We start from the raw sequence: 21,467 nt of genomic DNA on the forward strand, positions 1-21,467 counted from the left end.
TGGCCGCGATGCCGCGAGATCTGGCAGTGGGCGGGGCCGGAAGCCCGACCACTCCGGCTAAGCCGGGCGGAGCGCAGCCAGGAGGCACTTTGCAGTGTGGAGGTCGTTGGAGTCACTGGTCTGCCGCCTGCTCCTTGGCTCGCTGGTTCGCGCCCCGCCCGCCCCAGCCATGCTCTCCGTCCTCGCCCGGCCTACCGGCGCCGCGCTCCGCCGCAGCTTCAGCACCTCGGCCCAGGTAGGTCCGACGAGGGGCGACTGCAGGCTTGCGTTCCTGGCTCGCGAGCAGCCCCGACCCGGGAGGCCAGCCTGAACCGCAGGGCCGCGGGGTAGGGGCCGGCGGCTGGGGCGCCCTGGGCCGGCCCTGCTACCGGGCGGGAAGTGCGGGACAGACAGCCGAGGAGAGACAGCGGGAGGGAGCCCAGCCCCAGAACCGGCGCGGTTCTCGTCCCCCACCTCTTCTCCCCGGGTCCCCCAGGGCGCCTGCATTCCGCGGTTGGGAAGCCAGGGTCCTGGGGCCGAAAGTAACTTACGTTTTCATGCAACTTTCTATAGTACTTAGAGTGACTAACCTCGTTCTTCTTGCAGCATCCGTACAAATAATGTGTAGTTGTTAACTCCATTGTGCAGACAGGCGGGGTACCGAGAGAGCTAGTCCAACGTTACCGTCGTTTGGCCAGGTGGTTGAAATTCGGCTCTCCTGACCGTTGTCGGGGGCTTTTGGATCACCAGTCCTTCCCTCTGTGAACCTGAAGCCTCTGCTTCCTCCTAAGGACCTTTTTTAAAGGATCCTTTGTACCGTAGGTGGCCTGGGCCTGCCCCCAGGTGTTGTAACAGTACATTGGTTGGCCTGGGACTGCTAAAGCCTACGCTATTTTTAGCTATTTCTTTTAGGACAGTGCTTCTTCGCAAACTCGGGTGTGCATCAGAAGCACCTGAAAGCAAAGACTGGAGGCCCAGGCTCCTTGAAGGAGGGTAAGATCTGGACCGCTGTCAGTTGACCACGTTCCCCAGGTGATTCTAATACAACCAAAATTAGAGAACCTAGCAGATGCCCACATTGCCGCCCAAAAGGGAGGGGATTATTAAGAGACTCCACATTTCTTATTTAGCCTCGGTCTTTCAGATCACTTTCCTGTGCATTTAATTCACTTGAAAAATAAATATGCAAATAAGTACGTTGAGTATCCATGCTTGACAAGAACTGGACTGGGTGTTGCAGGGGATACCACGATGAGTGAGAAGGGACACTGGAGATCAGCCCAAAATGAGTCAACTTAGGACAGGAGGATGAAGATTGCTGCTGAGGGGTGTGGGGAGGGAACGGACCAAAGGTAAGGCAGCGGGATTTGCTGACAGATGATTTGGTAAGGGGTGTTGAGAGAAAGAGGAGCATGCGGGCTGCCAAAGCTTTGGAGTTTTTTGGGAGGAAGGGACTACTCAGCAGGCATTGGACATCAGGAGCTCGGTTTTAGATATGGTGACTTTAAAATCCCTGTTACACATACAATTAAAGATGTTAAGAAGGCAGCATGTCAGAAAGAGGAGCTTGAGCCAAATGGTACATTCATCTAGAGACTTTGGATCCCGTATCCTTAACAGTAAAAAATGGGTTGAGCATGCAACCTCAATAAATTTCCACAGATAGGTACTAATGTATATGTTATCACGCAACAAATAGAAATTTAAAGACAAACTGCCAAAAAAAAAAACCCTAGCAGACTTTAAAAAGCAAACGTAAATGAAGGAAGTGTGAGTAAATGAAGGAAGTGTGACTCCGTCCATTTTTGAAACAGTTGCTAAGCAGTTACTACTGTTGACAACCACTCCTCAACCTGCAAAAGGTCAGCAAGTTTGGCGCTGCAGGCTCTTTTACAAAGAGATCATGACCTAACCTCTGCAATCCCAAAGGTTCTCACTCCCCCCTTTGTGAGGCTGTGTTTTTATACATATTAACTAAATTGATGAAATTTTGTAATATACAAATAATAACATCACCTCAGCACACGGAAAGCAAGGGACTGAGGTCACCTCCCTCCCGATGTTGTGTTCATCTTGTGTGTGTTGTGGGACTGATTGGCTTAAGGACCCTCGCGAGGGCATCACGTCAGTGTTTCTTGGTAGGGTTTAATTCTCTATCTGTTAGATAAAAACAAAAACACAAACTTTGATATTTTCATTTTGTATCCCGGTGGATACAAACATATGGAATTGTCTTGTGCTTCCTACGTTGGAACCATCGCCCTGCCCTGATCAGCCCTGGAAGCCAGCATGAGTCATCTGGCCTTAAGGAACTTCAGGAGCTTTTTGAGCAAGGGAATGACTAAAACTTTGAACTTTATAAAGAACAGGTTAGAAGTGGTGCTGAGGACATAAGTTAGATAGGAATCTGAGATTCTGAGTCCATCTGAAGCTTTTTTAGAACAAGGAAATAACTAAAACTTTGAACTTTATGAAGGACGGGTTGGAGGTAGTGCTGAGGACCTGAGTTAGATAATAGGAAGCTGTTTGAGAGGCCAAGTCCTTTGTGTCCTAACTGGGTTGGTTCCAAAGGTTTGCATTTGGGGGAACACAGGTGCCATTAGGGAAAAGGGATGGGAGGGGTAGAGGGGATAAATTTATTTAGGCAGTTGGGTTTGTGGGACCAGTGGAATGCCTAACAGAACTGGGAATGTGGAATTGGAATTTGGGAGTCCCTAGGACTAGAGACAAGATATGGGACTGATAATTGAAGATCTGGAAGTGGGTAAGATGGCCAGACCTCAGTTCTGGGTTGGCCTGGCTTGTTTTCTGTGAAGTCACCTTTAAACCACCAACTGAACAAAAATTTTTTTTCAAATTCTTTTAAAGGTTTCACTCCTTAAGCAGATTGCACTGTGTGGAGTTGTTTTGGGGTTTTTTTGGTTTGGGTTTCTGATAACAGAAGCCTGTTATTCCTACCATCAACTGCTGTAAAGTACAGTGTGCAGCCATATGGAGTGTAAGGACCCAGTGTAGACAGCTGCCTAAATCACCGCACATGGTGCTTTGAGTTCTTACGTCGGCCGTTTTCTCAGTTCTCAGTTCGTCACCTAACTTCCTGCCTGCCGGGGATAAGCTCCCTTTCTCGTTTGTGAGTTCAGATTAGAAACGACATCACTGCAATCGTCTGGAGTTTTGGTTAGGCCTTGAGTGAGACCTAGAGGTGAAGGATGCCTTCGGTATATAATGGGAGTGAGCTGTAGGGTAGGACTTAGCACAGATCTGTTTCTCTAAGACTTTTTTCCCAAGAGCCCATATGCAGGGTTCACATCAGCTATGTTTGGCTTGTATCCCGCTCTCATCACTTTGTGAGCCTGGGTATATTGCAGCCTCTATGCTTCAGTTCCTCATGTGTGACATAGGTCTGTTAATACTACGAATGGAGTCGTGAGAATTCAATGAGGAAAGACTAAGCTCTGCCTGCGGCAGAGCAGACCCAGACAGTGGGCCAGCTGGTACCATTTTGTTTCCGGTGTTCCTAGTAAGTGAGTGGTTGCGTGACTTGCGTTTCAGGTGAGGTATTGCTGTATGCTAAGTTCTGGCCTTTATAGGAATGGCCACCAAGAAGCAGTCATTGAATTGGTTGTGAAAAACGTCCAGGGCGTGGGTGGCCTTAAGTGCCAGTTCCTCATCCTTCTCAGACTCCTCCCTTCCACCCCTTAAATGCTAGTGCCCGTAGGGTTCTGTCCCCAGTGCTGTTCTCACTCTGCGCCCTTTGGTGCCTTCTCCGTGTCCGCGGCTTCTATTAATCCCAGTGCAGACACCGACTTGCATCCAGATCAAGCCCTTTGTCCAAGCACCTACTGGGCACATGTGTGCTGCTCGATGCCTCAAGTGGCTCAAGCTCAACATGCAAAACAATTCAGTCTCCTTTCTTCCCAACCCTTTACCCCTCCTCAGTTCCCTCTGTGTAGTCGCACAACAGCCTAGCCAACTGTCCCCCCATGTCTTTCCTTAAGGAACGAAGAGTCTGTAAGACTGTGCCTTTCTGGGACTCTGTTCCATCCTTGTGTTTACACCTTATGTCTCTCTATCTGGTCCCCAAAAGATGGTTTGCAGCCAAAGACGGGTAAGATATCTCACGGGAGATACAACCTAAGCCAGGCGGAGCCGAGTGGGGACCCCCAATGAGCTGCCTTAGACAAATATGGGAAGGGGCTTTGTGTCCCCTCCCCCCGTCTGGGAAAAGCTGTTGCGGGCTCTGGCTTTTCCCTTGCTCCTGTTTGTGAGAGAAGTCATGAGGACAACAAAGATCAGTTCTCTCCACTTATGTCAACGGAGCTGTTACAACATGAGAGACTTGACCCTGAGAAGGTACATACCTTCGGTAAGACATCATGGGACCTTGTGCTTCGGCTGTTTACAGACAAAGGGTGATTGGAATAAACATTTTTCTGCTATGATGTATGAGTCTCACAGACCGTGTAAGAAACAATGTTACTTTCTTGTATTTGTATACTTTTCAATAAAAACCTTCAGTCAGCCTTATTCTGGGCTCCAGTCCTCTGAGACGGAGAGACCCCTGGCCTTTGGAGAGATGTAACTGCATTAAGTCCCTGTTTCTTTCTTAAAAACTTAACCCAAAGCCGCCCCTTCTCGTTTCCTCACTGCCCGTGTTGCGAGGGACATGACACCTCTGTTGCTTAAAGGCAGTGCTGTTGGCACAAGCCAGAAAGTTGTCACCCCCGGTTCCTCCCTCTTCTCACCTTTGGATGGATGAAGAAGGGGCGGGGATGACTGAAATCTGTAGCTACTGTTCCTCGAATCACTCATTACCTACCCATCCTTGCTGCTGCCTGTATCCCACCCTGCAATGGTGCTTCGACTCGTGCTTAGTCTCCCTGCCTCCATTCTTGTATACTCCAAGTCCACCTTCCACTCTGCCTTATGTCTTCCTAAAACACGTCTTGTCATGTTCTTCCCCGCCTTTGAGGCCTTTCAGGGGGGCTCCCCATTGCCTGCAAGGACCAGATTCGCTGCGCATGGCCCTACCTTCTTTCCCGCGGTGTGCAATCAGTAAAGAACTGTTGGGACTGCTTCCCCTGAATCGGCCACGCTCCCTGTCTCCTCCCTCCACACCCACCTGCTAAACTACTCATCCTGCTAAACCCCCGCGAACAAGTCATCGCCCCCCCACCCGCCCCAATTTGTGCTGCTGCTCTTCCTTCTGTCTGCCTGTATGACACTTGTCACACTAGGCGCTACTGATTCGGTTTGCACGCCTTTCAGTTTGCACGTCTTACTAATGCCAGCAAGTTAGTCAGCACATGCAGGTAGGAAGTTGGTGCCTGTTGAGTTGTAGTGGATAACAGCTACTTTGGAAAACAGTCTGGCAGTTTCTCTAAAGGTTAAACATGGAGTTGCCACATGACTCATCCATTCCACTCCTCAGTTATATACCCAAGAGAATTAAAAACATGTCTACATACAAACTCGTACACGCATGTTCACAGCAGCACTCTTCATAATAGCCAAAAGGTGGAAACAACCTGTTGTCCATCACCTGGTAAGTGGCTAAGCAAAATGTGGTCTATCCACACGGTGAATCTTCAGCTATAAAAAGAAAACGGGGTACTGATACCCCGGATGAAAACATTGTGCTGAATGAAAGAAGCCCACACTAAGGCCACGTGCTGCGTGATGCCATTCATGTGAAACACCAGAATAGGCAAGTCCATAGAGACGGAAAGTAGGTTGGCGGTCGCCAGGGGTTGTGGGGAAATGGGACGTAAGCTAGTGGGTAGGGGGTTTCTTTATAGGGTGATGGTTGTGCAACTCTGAATATACTAAAACCACTGGATTGTACATTTTAAATGAGTAAATTGTATGGGAAGTAACATCTCAGTGAAGCTGTTTTTAAAAAATGAATGGGAGTCTAAAAAAAAATAAAAATTAAATTAAAAATGAATGGAATTAGATGATGACCAGTTGTTTGATCCACTTAGCTCTGAAGTGGTTGTTGAAAGTCAGGTTTCCTGACTTTCGTTCCAGTAAGTTGCCCAATAAAGTGATACAGATGCTTTTGGTTCTGGCCTTTTCGATGTTGACGAGGCAGTGTAGTCTCTGGATCCCCACTACACTACCCCCTTTTACACTGCTCCCAGCTGACATGCGCAGGGCCGGCTCAGCGGGGTGTGGAGCAGTAGTGATTCTCAAACTTGGCCCAGGTCAGAACCACCTGAGGAACTTGGTAGAAACACAGTCCTAAGCCCGATCCTACTCCAAGGAACCTGACCCCCTGTGGTCTTTTTATAGCTTAGCAGGTGCTTCTGATACACGTGTACACCAAAGTTTGAGGACTGGTGTGGGGTGTAGGAGTCTGAGGCTGCAGATCTGAATTATCTGGTAGAGAAGGAGCCTTTTCAACATACACATCCCTCCTAATCCTGCCTCAGGCTCCAGCTGAGATTGTGCGGCCTGGATGGAATCTTCCCTGATCCCTCATCCCAGCTGATTGCCACCCTACTCTCCACCCTTCCTGCACACAGTACTTAGCTCTTCTCCACATCTTATTACTGGTCCCCTCCGAGCCAGCGGGGGTCTTCTTCATTCCAACAGTCCCAAGTGCAGTGACTAGCCCCTTGGTGGATGCTCAGTAATAAATGTTTGTTTATAGTTTTTAAAGCTACAGATTGAAGGTAAGGCTGCTGTTACCAATCCAGCTACCTGAATGAGTAAAAACATCAGAGGATGTTTGAAATATGACCCTGTCACAACTCCTATACACGAGTTCTCCCCCATTTTCCTGAGACAAGCCTCTAAACTCCAGAAGGAAACTGGATCTTTGGACTGTCTTCCTTTGGCACCTGTGCAGTAAGAGGCCAGCGCAATACTTGCAGGGGGAGCCTTTTAATGCGAATCCTTCTAGTGCTGATTCTGTCTTAAGAGTCCTTTCTCTGTGCTTCTTTTTAGAACAATGCTAAAGTAGCTGTGCTCGGGGCTTCCGGAGGGATTGGGCAGCCCCTTTCACTTCTCCTGAAGAACAGCCCTTTGGTGAGCCGCCTGACGCTTTACGATCTTGCTCATACACCCGGAGTGGCCGCAGATCTGAGCCACATCGAGACCAGAGCGACGGTGAAAGGTACTGGGCACGCTGGCCCTGGAGAACTTACATCTCTTCTCCCCAGTAGACCAGGAGCCAAGTTTAGAGTAAGATTCTTAGATGAAACTAAATGTTCAGAGACTTGGGCTTTCCGTGTTCAGTTTAGAAGTAAATTTTATAAATGGTGACACCTTTTTGGACTTGAGTCTATAAAATTTTAAATAGCAGTGTCTTTCGGGAAAGCAAAGGTGGTCTAATCTTCCCATTCTAAATGTTTTCTAGCTTCAAAAGTAATGTGATGGGGAGGGCACTGCTCCTGCAGGGACTCAGGGCAGTAGGAAATGCTGTTCCTTGTTGCTGCAGGTAGCCTTCCGGTGCCATGGCCAACCCTCCACCCAGGTTATGTTTGCCAGCTTCTCCAAGGCACGGCCACCATAGGGAAATCTGCCTCCTATTAGGGAAACATAGGTGTGTTATCCAAGAAGTAACTCATAATTACATATAATTATATATTCTGCTTATTTTATTCTCACATCCTAGCGACATTTGTCCATGTCACCAAGTTCTTGGTGAAATCATTTTTAAAGGTATATTATAATGTATCTCTTATTTGTTATTAATACCCATGCTGTTGCCCATTGGGCTCTTTCCTGCTTTGCTCTACTGTAAATTGAAATGTGTAACAGCTGTGATAAACATCCTCATCTTTTATCTTATTTCTTAGAGTCCTCAAAGCAGCGTTAGTAGGTATAACTATTTGAAAGCTTTCACTATAAAGTACCAAACTGCTGTCCAGGAAGGTTGAACCAGGCAGGAGGCTGACTGCCCGGCCTGTTTATGTGCCCTCCCCAGTCCCTCTGAATCTATGTGCTGGAGTTCTTTTGGGTTGTGTATTGGAGTTTCTGAAAGCTCCTGCAATAAGGAAAAGGTTAGTCAAAATCCAAGCAGATTTTGGTCCCTGGGGCACATTTCCCTGAAATCTTTGAAAAAACGGACTTTTTCCGTCGGGTGATAGGAGTCGACAAAGCAGGTACTAATACTGTTTATCAGTCCTTGCTTATCAGCGCAGGGAACTTTTGTTAGGACGGCTGTGAGGGAGTAAGCAGTTCTTCTAACTGCGAGCCAACAAGGACTTACAGGAGCCAGCAAGTCAGATAAAGACAAGCAGCCCACTTGGTCTGGTTTTGCGGAAACCTGGAGGGTTGCTCCATCGTGAATGCAGGGCCTAGGCAAACGGAGGCTGGAGGAAAGCAGAGTAAAAGGGGAGCCTTCGTGCAGCCAGAACTGTCAGACTCACAGGGTGGAATCAGCACAGGCGGGCCTTCCAGCCTTTCTTGAGGCCTGTGGTTGGCATTGGACGCCGGTGGCCATTCTTCCCGGGTTCTGACCCCGTAAGTGTGCCAGCCCCTGCAGGTCAGACATTGCGAGATTGCTCTCATGAGTGTTTTTTCTAGGCTACCTTGGACCTGAGCAATTGCCAGACTGCCTGAAAGGTTGTGACTTGGTGGTTATTCCAGCTGGAGTCCCGAGAAAACCAGGTGTGTTTGAAAGCCTTGCCTAGCATTTCCCTGCAAGTCAGATGAGGCAGTGGTTTTCCATGAAAAATGGATCCAGTCAGATCTTTCTGCTGCATAATGAATTCCCAAAGCTCCCCGTTGCCTGTGGGATAAAGGTCCATGTGTGTCATCATCGCCCCCTACCCCCAGGAATGCCACCTGTCTCCTCCCTGAGACTTCTTCCTAATCTTTGATGACCCACCTCACACATCACGCTCCCTGATTCCCCTGCCCACGCTCCACCCCACAGACCTGTTTTTTGGCCCTTGTCACACGACTGTTTTCCCTTCAAGATACATTAACTTGAAATGGGGACCCTGTCTCACTTATGTTTGAATTTCCTGTAACAACTAACACGCATGTTTGGAACTTGGAAATTGGTCCTGTGCTTTGTGAACTCTGAATTGGATCGTTCTCAGGCATGACACGGGATGACCTGTTCAATACCAACGCCACAATTGTGGCCACCCTGACTGCCGCCTGTGCCCAGCACTGCCCTGAGGCCATGATCTGCATCATTTCAAATCCGGTGAGTGCTGCTGGCAGGTAGGCTGTTGATATTCTAGGAAAGCTCACCATCAGCAAAAGTGCTAATGTGCTTGCTTGTGGGGAGAATAATCAGACCGACACACTGAAACAGTAAGTTGGATGAACGAATAAGAGGTCCTTAAAGTTATTTCCTAAGAATTCCTTCTGGCATGGACTAAGTGAGTGTTAAGAGGTTTTTCCATCAACTAACTGTGTGCCTTTGGGCATATCACGTCCCCTCTCTGAATCTTAGTTTGTCCCCCTGGAAAATAAGTCCATGCTCACGGCTCCTTTCCGCCATGCTTATGGTAGCCTCTGAACTCCCTTTACTGTATTTTACTCAGGGTTTGCAGTTCTGGTTCCTCATCCTTCCCTTTCTCCTCAGACTTGCACACTCACCTCGTACACAACCACCCAGGCCCTGCTCACAGGCCTTTGCAGGGAGCTTATCCTTCAGCTCAGAAACTCCTGAGCAGGTGCTTGGGTTGCACTTAACAGCAGCCCTCTTCCGTCCTCCCTCCCGGTTGAATCTGAATTCTGGTCTCTGAATTCTGGTCTCTGAGGAGGATCGGAGCGACCTTGGAACACTCCGTGATGTTTACTAAGGAACGTGCCTGTTGATAAAGGCCCAGAGCTTGTGCCAGGGGCCTCGAAGCACAGGCTCCCATCTTGCCCACCCGCTCACCCTTCCTCCGGGCCCGTTGGTCAGAAGTAGGAAGCAGTTGCTGCCTTTGTCGGGAGCTAACTAACTAGTGCCTTCTATGTATCTGTTGTTTCTATGAACCATGAGGTAAAGTCGTGAGCACTTGTCACGTAAGTCATGGACTCTTCACAACAATCTCATGAGGTAGTTGTCTCCCCCGCTGACAGATAAAGACCGTCCTGGGAGTTGATGTAGTTTGCCCAGGATTACCACATGGATGACAGAGCCGGGACTTGACCCTGCGCCATCTGAGCTTGTAGCCCTGTGCTGTGCTGTCTTTTTTAGGAATGACCATTCAGGTATAAGTCCCAGCTGGAGCTGAAGGTGCCCTGTGGAGCCATCGTCACATTTTTCAGTTGCTAGTTGAAGGGTCCCGTGCATATTTGAATTACGGGCTCGGAGGCCACCAAGGGGAAGACTGCCTCCTGCAGTTCATGTGGAGAGGGCAAGAAGCACTCTTTATGTAATAGGAAGTACTCACTGTGGCGTGTTCCATCACCAAGGCTCACTTGCCTATAAACAGAGTTGTCAGGACATTTTAATTTGGTACCTTAGGACTTGGTGGTCTAGCAAAAAGATTGTCCTTTTGCTACACGGCTTTGCTCTCTGGATGCAGGGCCAATTATGCCTGTCTCTTGGATTTTTTAGGTTAACTCCACCATCCCAATCACCTCGGAGGTGTTCAAGAAACATGGAGTCTACAACCCCAATAAAATCTTTGGCGTGACAACACTGGATGTGGTCAGAGCCAACGCTTTTGTTGCACAGCTGAAGGTAAAAGCTGTATCGGGTGTCTTTCTGAACTTCTATGGCCATCCTTGGCTCGTTTAGGGGCATAGAAGACACCAGGGTGCTTACAGGTCACTTGTAACTGGGAGTTTTAAATGTTTTTAATAGCTTGTCCCCTTGGTGGGAAGTAGCTCTCGCATTTTCTTGGGGAATGCAAGCAGCAGGCCCCTGCAGGTTTACGCCAGCAGCTGCAGTCTTGACCCAGCTCACGCTCTTCTCCCTGCTTCCTCAAGGGTTCAGGCTTTGCCTGGGTTTCTCACTGGCTGGGCTGAGTTGTGCTCTCCAAGTTTGTTGCCTCTGAAAACTAGTACGAACAGGATTCGCCTGCTAATCGTTAGACAGAGTGATAAAATCAATAAACATGAAGATCAATAAACTTAAGATACCAGAACTGTCCCTGGGCTGTAGCTCTGACTCCCCTTCTTGGGCTACCTGTAGTAGGTCGCTTCCTGCAGACAGTTCTGACCTTGCCAGTTGCCTGCTGCGTCATAGGCTGCTCGGGTGAACTGCCTGAGCTGGGTTTGGCACCAGTGCCAGGTCGGAGTACCCCGTGCCGTTCACAACGCACTGTCTAACCTTTTCTGTTGTGGATCCAGCAGAACCACGTTCGCCCCCAAAAGTATCCTGCTTGAGCTTCAGACCATGTTTTTTTTTCTGACTTTTGAGATGAGGGGTTATGTCTAAAGTAGGGAACATTGTCATGGAACAGCTTAGTGAGAAGTGCACACACAGGATCACTGACCTTTATTTTGCTCCCCTGTGCACCAGACAGATTTGCTTCGGAACTGTTAACGAGGCCGCACTTTAATTCATACTGTGGCGTGTTCCCCGGGTTTGGTTCTAGGTGTGGGGGTCACCAAGATCTACAAAACATGGCCCCAGGCCTTAGGAGCTGAGGGGAGTGGAGAGACTTTAATTAAGAGACAATTGAATGACAGTTCAGTTCAATGTGTATAGAGTGTGATTGTCTTTGAGTCAGGAAAGGCTTTATGGAGATCACATTCAAGCCAAGTGCGCAGGCCGGGAGGGCAGCGCCCCCAGCTTCCTGGGAGCGGAAGTGCTCGCTCTCTTAGGACGCCCGTGGTACTCCCAACTCGCAGAGCACACCGTGTCCCCTGGGCCCCTACTCGTGCGCAGTGCAGTAGCTACACGTGGCTAGTAAGTTAGAGAAAATTAAATCAAATGAGAAATTCATGTTCTCCATCGCACTAGCCAAATTACAGAGGATTGATAGCCACCTACGTCTGCTGTATTCTTGCAGAAAGCCCTATTAGACAGTCCTGTCTTAGCCTAGCTTTACTGTTTGGGGTGGAGGAAGAGGGATCTTGGTCCTGTCGGTGAATCGGCTGCTGGACAAGCTTCACTTGAGGGAACTGCCCTTTACCTCAGGCTGTCTGACATACTGAAAAATTCCTAAAGAATCCAAATTGACCCTTAAGCTCCCAGTGTCTGGTTCCTCCCTCAGCCCTCTCAGCTGTCTGGACCTTTTTACTGCGACCTTCCCTTTCCACTGGGCTCGCAGAGGTTGTCTTCGTTTACGTTTCGTACTCTGCCAGTGTCATATGCGTTCTTCATACCCCTCGGCCTTTGCTCTTTCCACTCCCTTTGCCTAGAATGTGCTTCCCTTCTTTCCTGGTGAAGTCCTCTGTCCCTTCCCAGGTGGAGTTGAGTCTGTCCCAGAAAGCCCTCCTCCCGGCTAATGACATGCTCTCCTATCTTCCATAACCTCCATGTGCGTCCCTCTGAGCACCTTGCATTGGGACGTCCCTTTGTGTCTGTCTCTTGTTGGACAGTAAGTTTCTCAAAAGCAGGGCTCCGTCCGTTCATGCCTGTGTCCCTGGTGCCAGCCAGCACAGTGCCTAGGCATATGAGCTACCTGATCCTGTTGTGTCTGCCCCCTCGAGGCCGGGCCTTCCTGCCTGGGCAATGCTGGTTCCTAACTTGGGGCTCCTCACCTCCGGCCCCTAACTCCCACCAGATTCTGTTTTCAACTGTCGTTAGGAAGTAACTGGTTCACAGATTCTCGGGAGCATTGGAGCTCAGTGTGACAAAAGAACCCGCCTCTCTCAGCCAGCCCACCAGCCAGCCAGCATGTTCTGAGCCTTCCCAGTTTGGGTCTTTCTGTCCTGATCACTGTTTAAGTTGTCAGACTTCTCACCCCTGGGTTTCCTGGAATCGTTTTGAATTTTGCTCTGAAACAAGGGAAAGGGAATTAGACTTGCTCTCGATGACAAAGTGGGGCACGTGAGTCTGGGCTTGTGCATGGGAATAACATTTGCTGTGGGAAATAGGACTGTCTTCCTTTGATTCAGAGAAGATAGCAGACTGATGGGGACCAATGGGGGTCCTTACAAGGAGGCAGCTTTGAACTCGTCATAAGGGGAAAGCCTCACAGTGGCCTCACAGCGCAGCATGTCTCACTGCACGTGTTCGTGTCTCACTGTGCGTGTTCCCGTCTCACTGCACGTGTTCTGTCTCACTGCACGTGTTCAGATTGACATGAGACCTGGCGTGCGGCCGGGGTAAGTCTCATGGCTGCAGCAGTCTCTCTGATTTCTTTTTTTTTGAGTTCTGTGGATTTTCCCAGTACATTGTTGCATTGGGTAGATATGACATGTTTTATAATCAAAGAGTTTGTTAAAAACTAATCAAGCTTCGCACTTTGGTGACTAGGGTTTGGATCCAGCTCGAGTCAACGTGCCTGTGATCGGTGGCCATGCCGGGAAGACCATCATCCCCCTGATCTCTCAGGTATGGTGTGACCTTGCCAGCAAGCCTACAATCATGAGCTCCTGGACGAGGCGCCACCTGAGGCCCTCAGGACAGACTGACACGGTTCTGCCCATTGTTGGACTTTGAAAGGATTCCTGCTATGGCTGCAGACCCACCCCAGTTGTCTGGGGGGGGGCGGTTCTTGACTGGTGTGGGGCTCCAGCGTTTTGGGGCTCCACAGCTGTGTGGAGTGAATATATCAGAAGGTGCTAAAAGAGGCCAGCTCCAACGCACGGTGAAAACTGCTGTTAGAAACGTGAATCAGTTCCTGCTGAGGTCAGAGCAGGCAAAGGTGCTTTGTTTAAAAAGTAGAGACAAAGGAAACACCACTAAAAATACATCAATCCCATAAGCCCTGAGTATAATGAGAATGACACAAAATATTTGTGGTATTCTTGCCAGAAATGTATAACCTTACAAGAAATCTGGAGGAAACACCTTACAAATCCAAATGTATAGACATTCTACAAAATAGTACTCTTGAGTGTCACAATAGAAGAAGGGAAGCCTAAGGAACTGTTAGAGAATAGACTTAAGGTGACGTAACTGATTGCTGGCGTCCTGCTCAGTACCGGGAACAGAAAAGGAACAGTAGTGGGGAAAGCGGTGAACTTTGAAGGTCTGCTGTTGAGTTAATCACGTACTGATACTCGTTCTCTAGGCTTCATAATTATGCTGTTGTTCTGTGACATGTTAACATGAGGGTAAGCCCAGTGAGGGAAACCTGGGTACTGTTTTCACGACTTGTCTCTAAGTCTAAAATGAGTCCAGAACATAAAAATTTCTTTAAAAATGAGTAGGGAACTCTACTTCCCCACAAAGTTGACTTTAAAGGACTTCCCCACAAAGTCCTTTAAAGAAAGGCTCTTGGTTTCCCATGTAGTGGTGATGCGTGGGGACCTGCCGTGAGTGGGGTGTGGACAGGGTGGGGTCAGGCATGGTGACAGCCAGAACCTGCTCATGGGTCCCTGTGCCTTTGGCTTGCAGTGCACCCCCAAGGTGGACTTTCCCCAGGACCAGCTGACAGCCCTCACTGGGCGCATCCAGGAGGCCGGCACGGAGGTGGTCAAGGCCAAAGCTGGAGCAGGTAGGCTCCCGGGGCAGCCCCCGGGTGGGCCGCTGACGCAGAGGCCCTGCTGGAGTTCACAGTTGAAAGCTGCGAGGGCCTTGGCATGGAGCAAACCCTTTTCTCTGTCCTGCATGTTTGCTTGATGGCCCTGTGCCAGGGGGAGCTCAGCTCAGTGGAGTGGTGTGTGAGAGTGGCACCGCTGATCCGTGCCACTCACGGGGGTGTGAATGGAACGACGCTGACCCAAATTCTCCACGACTAAAGCTAGAGGCTGTACAGCTGCTTTACTCAGCGGGCAGGGCAGGCTCACCTGGATGTTACAGTCTCCGTGCTGGCTCGCTCACCTTCCCCTGTCCCCTAGGCTCTGCCACCTTGTCCATGGCGTACGCTGGAGCCCGGTTTGTCTTTTCCCTTGTGGATGCAATCAACGGAAAGGAAGGAGTTGTCGAATGTTCCTTTGTGAAGTCCCAAGAAACGGACTGTGCCTATTTCTCCACACCATTGCTGCTGGGGGTATGTATCCTGGAGGCTGGGCCTCTTGACCGTGGCAGGAGAGTTCCCTCTAGTTAAGACTCAGGAGCGCTGTCCCGTTCATCTGTTCCGTAACTCAGGGTTCCTTTGTGCAGTAACTGCATCTCCCTGCCTGGTGTGTGCTTGGGTTTTTGAGGGTGGAACTCATCACAGAATTAAGAGCAGGGAGAAACTGCAAACTGGGGGGTTGGAACCTCCTGGCACAGGAATTTCATTCCCCAGAGGTCTGGCAGCTGGCCATCAGTGGCTGCCTGGTGTGTTTCCTAATGAGACCCACGTTCCATCTCAAGGCAGCCCACAGGCAGCTCTGAAAGAAGAGGCTTCCCCACCAGCCTGCAGGCCGTCTCCCTGCAGCTTATACTTGTTCTTCTGACCTCAGAGCCTGCTCAGCCTAATTTCTCTTCCAAGGAGGTCTGGGGTGGCGCACCACTGTCACTTCCGGTTCAGGCATTCCTGGTCCCTTGCTCCTCATCTCACTGGTTTTCCCTCTTGGAATGTGCTACAGATGATCCCCTTGCCACTGTGGCGTCTGGGACAGAGCCCATCTAGTCTCATTGCTGGCTTCAGCCAGGCTCTTTTTTGGTCTGGTGGACTCATAACAGATCTTCAGTGAGCTGAAACTCTTAGGTCTCACTCACACAAACCATCAGGCCCAGGATTCCATTCCTTAGGTGTGCGCCACTGCTGAAATCAGGCAGCTGTGTGGTGGCCTCAGCTTTGTGACTTGCTGGGCCATCCGGAGGCCCTGCCCACACATGCTCACTGGGATGTTCAGAGATCAATGAGATGCGACCCCAGGCCTCAGGGACTCCCTGCAGCAGAGAGACCGACACCAAACATTAATTCAATCACAAATTCGGCACGGTGTGTGCAGAGTGTGGTGGGGCCTGGAGGAAAGGAGCACACGAGGCTGATTGTCCAGGTCAGGGAGGGCTTTCCGAGGACGTGGCCTGGCAGCTGAGGCTGCTGGGGCAGCACAGGTAGGGCTCAGCTGTGGGGCTGAGACAGTGGCTACTGTCACACGTTTACCTGCTTAAAGACAGTGGACACGTGGACGTTAAAATGTTTCTTCAGTCCTTTACCAACTTGGAAAAGAGACTAGAACCCGAAAGTACTCGTGTGCTCTGTGACAGGGAGAGCATGAAATGCTACTGGTTTTTGAGCACTGGGTGTGCCGAGTTGCCCACATGTGTTCACAGTCTCCCCTGCAGTAGAGAGTCCGCTCGTTTTACAGATCAGGAAGCAAACTTGGTGTGGACGCAATTGTCCAGGGTGCACGCACAGCGACAGCCAGCTCCCGCCTGGGACTGTGCCAGGCCTGAGCTCCTGCGCTTGCAGCTCCTCAGCAGGCTGCCCCTCAGCCACGGCAGGTAGTCTGGGGAGAGGTGAGGAAGCTATGGGTTGGGTTTCTGTAACACACTCATTCGTGGAAACTAACTTTGTCGTAAAATTTGTCTGCCTCCCCTCTCTCCTTCAGAAAAAGGGCATTGAGAAGAACCTAGGCATCGGCAAAATCTCCCCTTTCGAAGAGAAGATGGTAGCTGAGGCCATTCCTGAGCTGAAGGCCTCAATCAAGAAAGGCGAGGAGTTTGTGAAGAACATGAAATAAGAGCAGTCAGTGAACGATCCGTTTCCGTAACTTATTAAGGCATCACGTCACTGTAAAGCCATTTCAGATACCTTTGTATTTCTATCTGCTTTAATGATGAGTTCTGTAGCAATGGTATCCCTCCCCAATTGCGGTCAGGCTACTGGTGCCTCCAAAAGTAGGCTTTCATTTTTCTTTTTCAAAGTCTCTCCCATAAATACAGTGCTTTCTTCCCCATTAAAACTGACTTCAGAGTGTCTGGTGTTTCTTTCCTCACGAATCAGAACCAGATGTTTATTTAAATATTAGACTGAAGCAAGACGGTTTCATCGGTAGCTTCGAGAAAATCTGAAATATTTATCAGTAACTCCTCCTACTCTGCACCTTCGCATCCCTCAGCTGTGGGAACTGAAAGAAGGGTCAGCTCAGGCCAGTTCCTCATAGTCATCTACCCACGTGGGTGCCAGGCCACTTCTCTGTCCCTGGGTGTGCGCGGCATTTCCCGGCTAAACGAACGGCACCACCTTCTGCATGAGAGCTGTCTTGGCTGACCTCTGGCCCCCTCTGAATTTTCTCCTTTCCTGATGGAGCCCTAATACTTAGTGACAGTGACATCCCACAGCCAATATTGTGAGGAAAGCTCGACAGGCAGGAACAGCTGAAATGCCAGCTGCCACGCAGGGCTGAAGACGCTGTCTGTCCTCGGAAAGAGGCCTGAAAGGGACGTGGTCGCACTAGCCGGGCTTAGAACAAATGTGAGGAATTAAAGGGAGACCTGGTTTCCTGTAGTGTTGGGCGCTGTCTGCTCCCCAGAAGCCATGGCCTCTGATAGAGAAACAGAACTCCATGCCTGAGAGAACTTGCTGGCAACAGGTGATGGCCTTCCATTGACGTGACCGGGCAGGTGGGGGTGGAACTGCACCCGGTGCATCCAAAACATTTTACAATCAGGTATGATGTCATTGTCTTCTTAAACGAGTAATGTTCATTGTTTAAAACCTGAAATGGAGCCAAAAAATAAAGCAGGAAATACTGGTTATTTGTCCTCTTAATTTTGCGTATTTCCTAAGTTGAGATAATGTTTCATGTGCTGTTTTGCAATCTGTTCTGGTTATCTGTATCTCACACACCGTTGCTTTTAAGCCATTTTACTAGGTCTCATGATTCTTCAGTTTCTGCTGAAAAGTTGTGCGGGGGCCTGTGGCCTGGCACATTCATGATAGCCGAGGCGGGTGGCTGGTGTTTGGGGGGTGCAGGGACAGATGGGCTACTCCCTGAGGTCTCCGGCCTCACTCTTCATGGGGCCCCTCCTACAGGTTGGGCAGACTTCTTACTCGATGGCTCAGGGTTCCCAAAAGTACGAGGGCAGAAGCTGCCTGACGTTGAGGCTTAGGCTCAGAACTGACATGGCATCACTTCTGCCACATCGCGGCTAAAGCGAGTGACAGGCAAGCCCAGGTGCGTGGTGGCAGGGGACTGACCTGTCTCAGAGGCCTTACAAGTCGGACGTGAGAGAAGTATAGATGCAGGACTGGGGAAGAAGACGTCGCTTCTGGATGGTTGGCAGAGGCAAGGATCAGAGAAGACTGCCCTCCCTCTAGATATGCCAGAGGGAGGAGGAGGCATGGAGCTGGCCTTGCAGTCTGGGCGGGAGGGCAGCCCGCAGGGAGGGCAGGCCGGGGGCGCTAGGCAGCGGCTGGAGCAGGCTGGCTTCAGAATGGGCTCAAGATGTGTTTGAGGGATGGTGAAGTGTTTGAGTGGCAGCATAAGGCACATGAGGAGGGCAATGAGGCCATGGGGGAAGGGGGATGTCTTAAATGCCAAGTGAAAGCGCTTGGACGTCATCCTGTGGGTAGTGGGAGCAGAGGATTGTGAAAGTTGCTGAGCAGGGTGGGGACACGATCCAAGCATGGGGCTCGTTAACACACAGATTGTGATTCAGGAGCCTGGTGGGGGCCCAGGGGGTGGCCCGCGCTGCAGGCCACGCTTAATAGGAAATTGTCCACTGAGAACACGCAGCAGAGATCTGAGGGCCCAGAATGGGATGGCGGTGAGTGGGAGGAGTGACAGGGACTTGGAGAAAAGCAGCCTCTCGCAGCCCCATTTCCACCACCCAGAAGTCCATCAGCCAGTTAGCAGTGTGGGTTACACTAACCGTGCCCCCGCTTTCAAGCTCCAATTATACGCCTCCCAGTCGGAGCATAGGCTGCCATCCCTGCCTTCTGGTCGCCTCCTGACACGTGACTCCTGTCCTGCTCCGCGAGGAACAGAAACCCAGGGATTGAGTGCATGGTGTTAATGACCACAATGAGCTGGCCGAGGCCCTTGCCAGGGCAAGGCAGGAAGGAACCAGCCTTTAGAAGAACAAAGAAGAAGCTGGTGTGGAAGCAGTGGGGCACCCACGACGGTAATTAGGTGGCAAAAGAGTTGTTCCTTCAGAGGCTGCCGTTCAGGTCCGAGCTAAGTTGGGTAATTACAAGGAAAGCCCAGTATCGAGTCGTCGCTGCGAGGCCGAGCAGGTGGACAGCTTAACCTAGAATGACCCTGACCTCTCCCAGAAGGGTCTATGCTGCAGTTCTCCCAGACAGCCTGCAGAGGGAGCCAGAGGCTCGTGCCGCAAAGCCGCTCCTTGGGGCTGTCTAGGTCAGGTAGTGGGGTGAGGATTAGCCTTCCAGGGCCAAATCTGGCTCCCTGCCCTGTGTGGGCTCTGCTCACCCAGGTGGGCGGGGCAGCCACCTTCAGGCAGGGATAATGCAAGGGGCAGTGAGTCCAGGGAGGGCTGTGGAAACGGGCTCCCAGGTGCAGAAGGAGGGCCTAGAGACAATATCAGTGCAGGGTGTCCCCTGGGGGAGTAGATGTGGGAAGTTATACACACACAGACCCACATTAGCTTTGCCCAAGAGACTCAAGGCTGTGCCCTCCAGGATGAGTTGGCAGAGCAGCGTGGAAGATAACTCCCCACTTCTGTTAACCAGGAACCTTGGACTCCTACCTGTGTAAACAGCAAGGCAGGCCACAACTTCCAGCACCCGAGTGGGGTGGGGCTTAGGTAATCCACACCCAGGGTGGCCAGGAGGGAAAGGCCCCAGACAAGAGGCCTGCAGCCACCAGGGCGTCTGCAGCCGCTGCTCCGTCAGGCTCTGCGAGGGCCTCCCCGTGCTTGCAGCGCTGAGTTCCAGAGGACTGCTTCCTGACAGCTCCAGACAACCTCAATTCACCCACTTTCAGAGGCCACCCACCACCTCCCCTGCCTGCCATCCTGGGCCTGTGGACTCACTGCTGAGGCAACTTCCGGAAGCAGGGGAGCTGACCTACCAGAAAAGGGTTCTTTTTTCCTCCTCTTCTTCTAGATGCTGAATTAAATCCCCTCATGAAGTCCAGTAGGATAACCCAGAACCAGATGCCGAAAGTAGGGCCAGTTGGGTTGATCTTCGACTGGCCTGCACCAGTACAGCTGATCTGGTTGAGAAACAAATACCTGAACCAACTAATCAACAGCTGCTGCCCCAGGCTGCCGGTCCCTCCCTGGGACCCTCTGGCCATCCCCAGGGTAAAGGAGTAATGCCTGGCAGCATCAGTCTCTAAAACCTGATTAGCCAGTGCCAAAGTGTTCCTGGTGGTTAAATATTTTAATACCACCGTGGAGCAGGGCCCCTTCTGCAGGTGTGAATGAAAGAGGAGCTACATGGCAGCCCTGAAAAGCCCAGGGGGCTACATAGCAGGCCTGATCAGCTCACTGACAGAAAGTCACCACCCAGGATGGTCTGATCATAAGTTCCTAACTGAAAGCACGTCATGGTGCGTAGGTTGTCCCAGGCCTCCAGCTTCCTTGGCAAAGGTCAGTCTTCACCTTAAGTGAGCCCTGTCCATTGTTCTTATGCATCTAGGATAACACACGTCAGTGTTTCATTTCCTTTTTCAGCACCCTCAAAGGCACAGCCGCAGCACCAGGGCACAAGCACGAAACCCCTCGTTATCATGTTGCCCACACACCATCTCTATTTACTGCAAATGTTAAATGTTAACTATCCCGTACCCACCAATGTAAAAGAAGGAACTCTCCATTTTCCTTTTTATCCAATCCTAGAGATTTCCCCACTTTGCTTTCTCCTACCTCCTTAATCTGCTACCAATGGATTTCAGGGAACCTTCCTTACTTTCTCTCCAGTTTGATTCTAAAATATATAATTGCCATTCTCGGGAGCATTTTCTCAGTCCGTTGAGGTCTTGCTTCTAGGAATGTCCTGAGATTTGGCTCAAATAAACATAAAATTTTTCTATAGGTTTGTATTTTCTTTCATCGACAAGAGGAACAAGCTCCCCACCCCAGCATAGCCTCAAATTACTGACCCTCCAGCCATGCTTCAGCCAGAGGGAGAGTCCCGGTGCTGGGTGGCTTCCCAGCTGGTTCTCCTACCCCATCTCTCTCCCCAAGGCCAAAGCTAATAAAGCTCTGATCTGACACAGAAGGCTCTCCACAACCTATTAAGTGAAAACAAATGTGTATATGATTCCATGTATGGTAAAACACACACACACAACCTCCCAAAAACCTGTTTGTATTTTAATGTGAATGCATAGAAAAAGGTCTTGAAGGAATACACACCAGTTGGTGTCTATGCTAGAATGTATTCTAGAATTTGTAGGATGGGAAAGGGAGTTGCCTTTGGAATGTGTGCTGTATATAGGGTGCTCTCAGCTTTTTACTCTATATATTTTGTGTTATGAGTTGAATTGTATCCCTAAAAATTCGTTTGTTGAAGTCCTAACCAGCACCTCAAAATGTGACCTAATTTGGAAATGGGATTGTTGCTGATGTAATTAGTTAAGATGAGATCACACTAGAGTAGGGTGGGCCCCTAATCCAAAAT

The 21,467-nt window shown here is 50.2% G+C and overlaps 2 protein-coding genes across 6 annotated transcripts in view; one reads left to right on the forward strand and one right to left on the reverse strand.

Moving 5' to 3' along the window:
* The window catches only part of STYXL1 (serine/threonine/tyrosine interacting like 1), a gene marked incomplete at its 3' end in the record, with an annotated part of 55,945 nt that extends 55,178 nt beyond the window's left edge, over window positions 1-767 (reverse strand). For 3 of the 5 annotated variants that reach the window (XM_081053490.1, XM_081053489.1, XM_081053485.1), the window contains exon 1: window positions 570-766. Of the gene's footprint in view, window positions 1-569 lie in introns of all 5 variants that reach the window. The other 2 variants (XM_081053493.1, XM_081053486.1) reach the window with 1 other exon arrangement.
* On the forward strand, window positions 11-17,648 carry MDH2 (malate dehydrogenase 2). The gene is made up of 9 exons (XM_081053481.1): window positions 11-235; window positions 6,931-7,099; window positions 8,515-8,598; window positions 9,036-9,145; window positions 10,496-10,621; window positions 13,310-13,387; window positions 14,396-14,495; window positions 14,839-14,990; window positions 16,486-17,648. The coding sequence occupies exons 1-9, from the start codon at window positions 170-172 to the stop codon at window positions 16,615-16,617; spliced, it is 1,017 nt and encodes a 338-aa protein (XP_080909607.1). The 5' UTR covers window positions 11-169; the 3' UTR covers window positions 16,618-17,648.
* The last annotated feature ends 3,819 nt before the right edge of the window (window positions 17,649-21,467 follow it).

The sequence above is a fragment of the Rhinolophus hipposideros genome (assembly GCF_964194185.1).
Source record: "Rhinolophus hipposideros genome assembly, chromosome: 7".
Lineage (NCBI taxonomy): Eukaryota > Metazoa > Chordata > Mammalia > Chiroptera > Rhinolophidae > Rhinolophus > Rhinolophus hipposideros.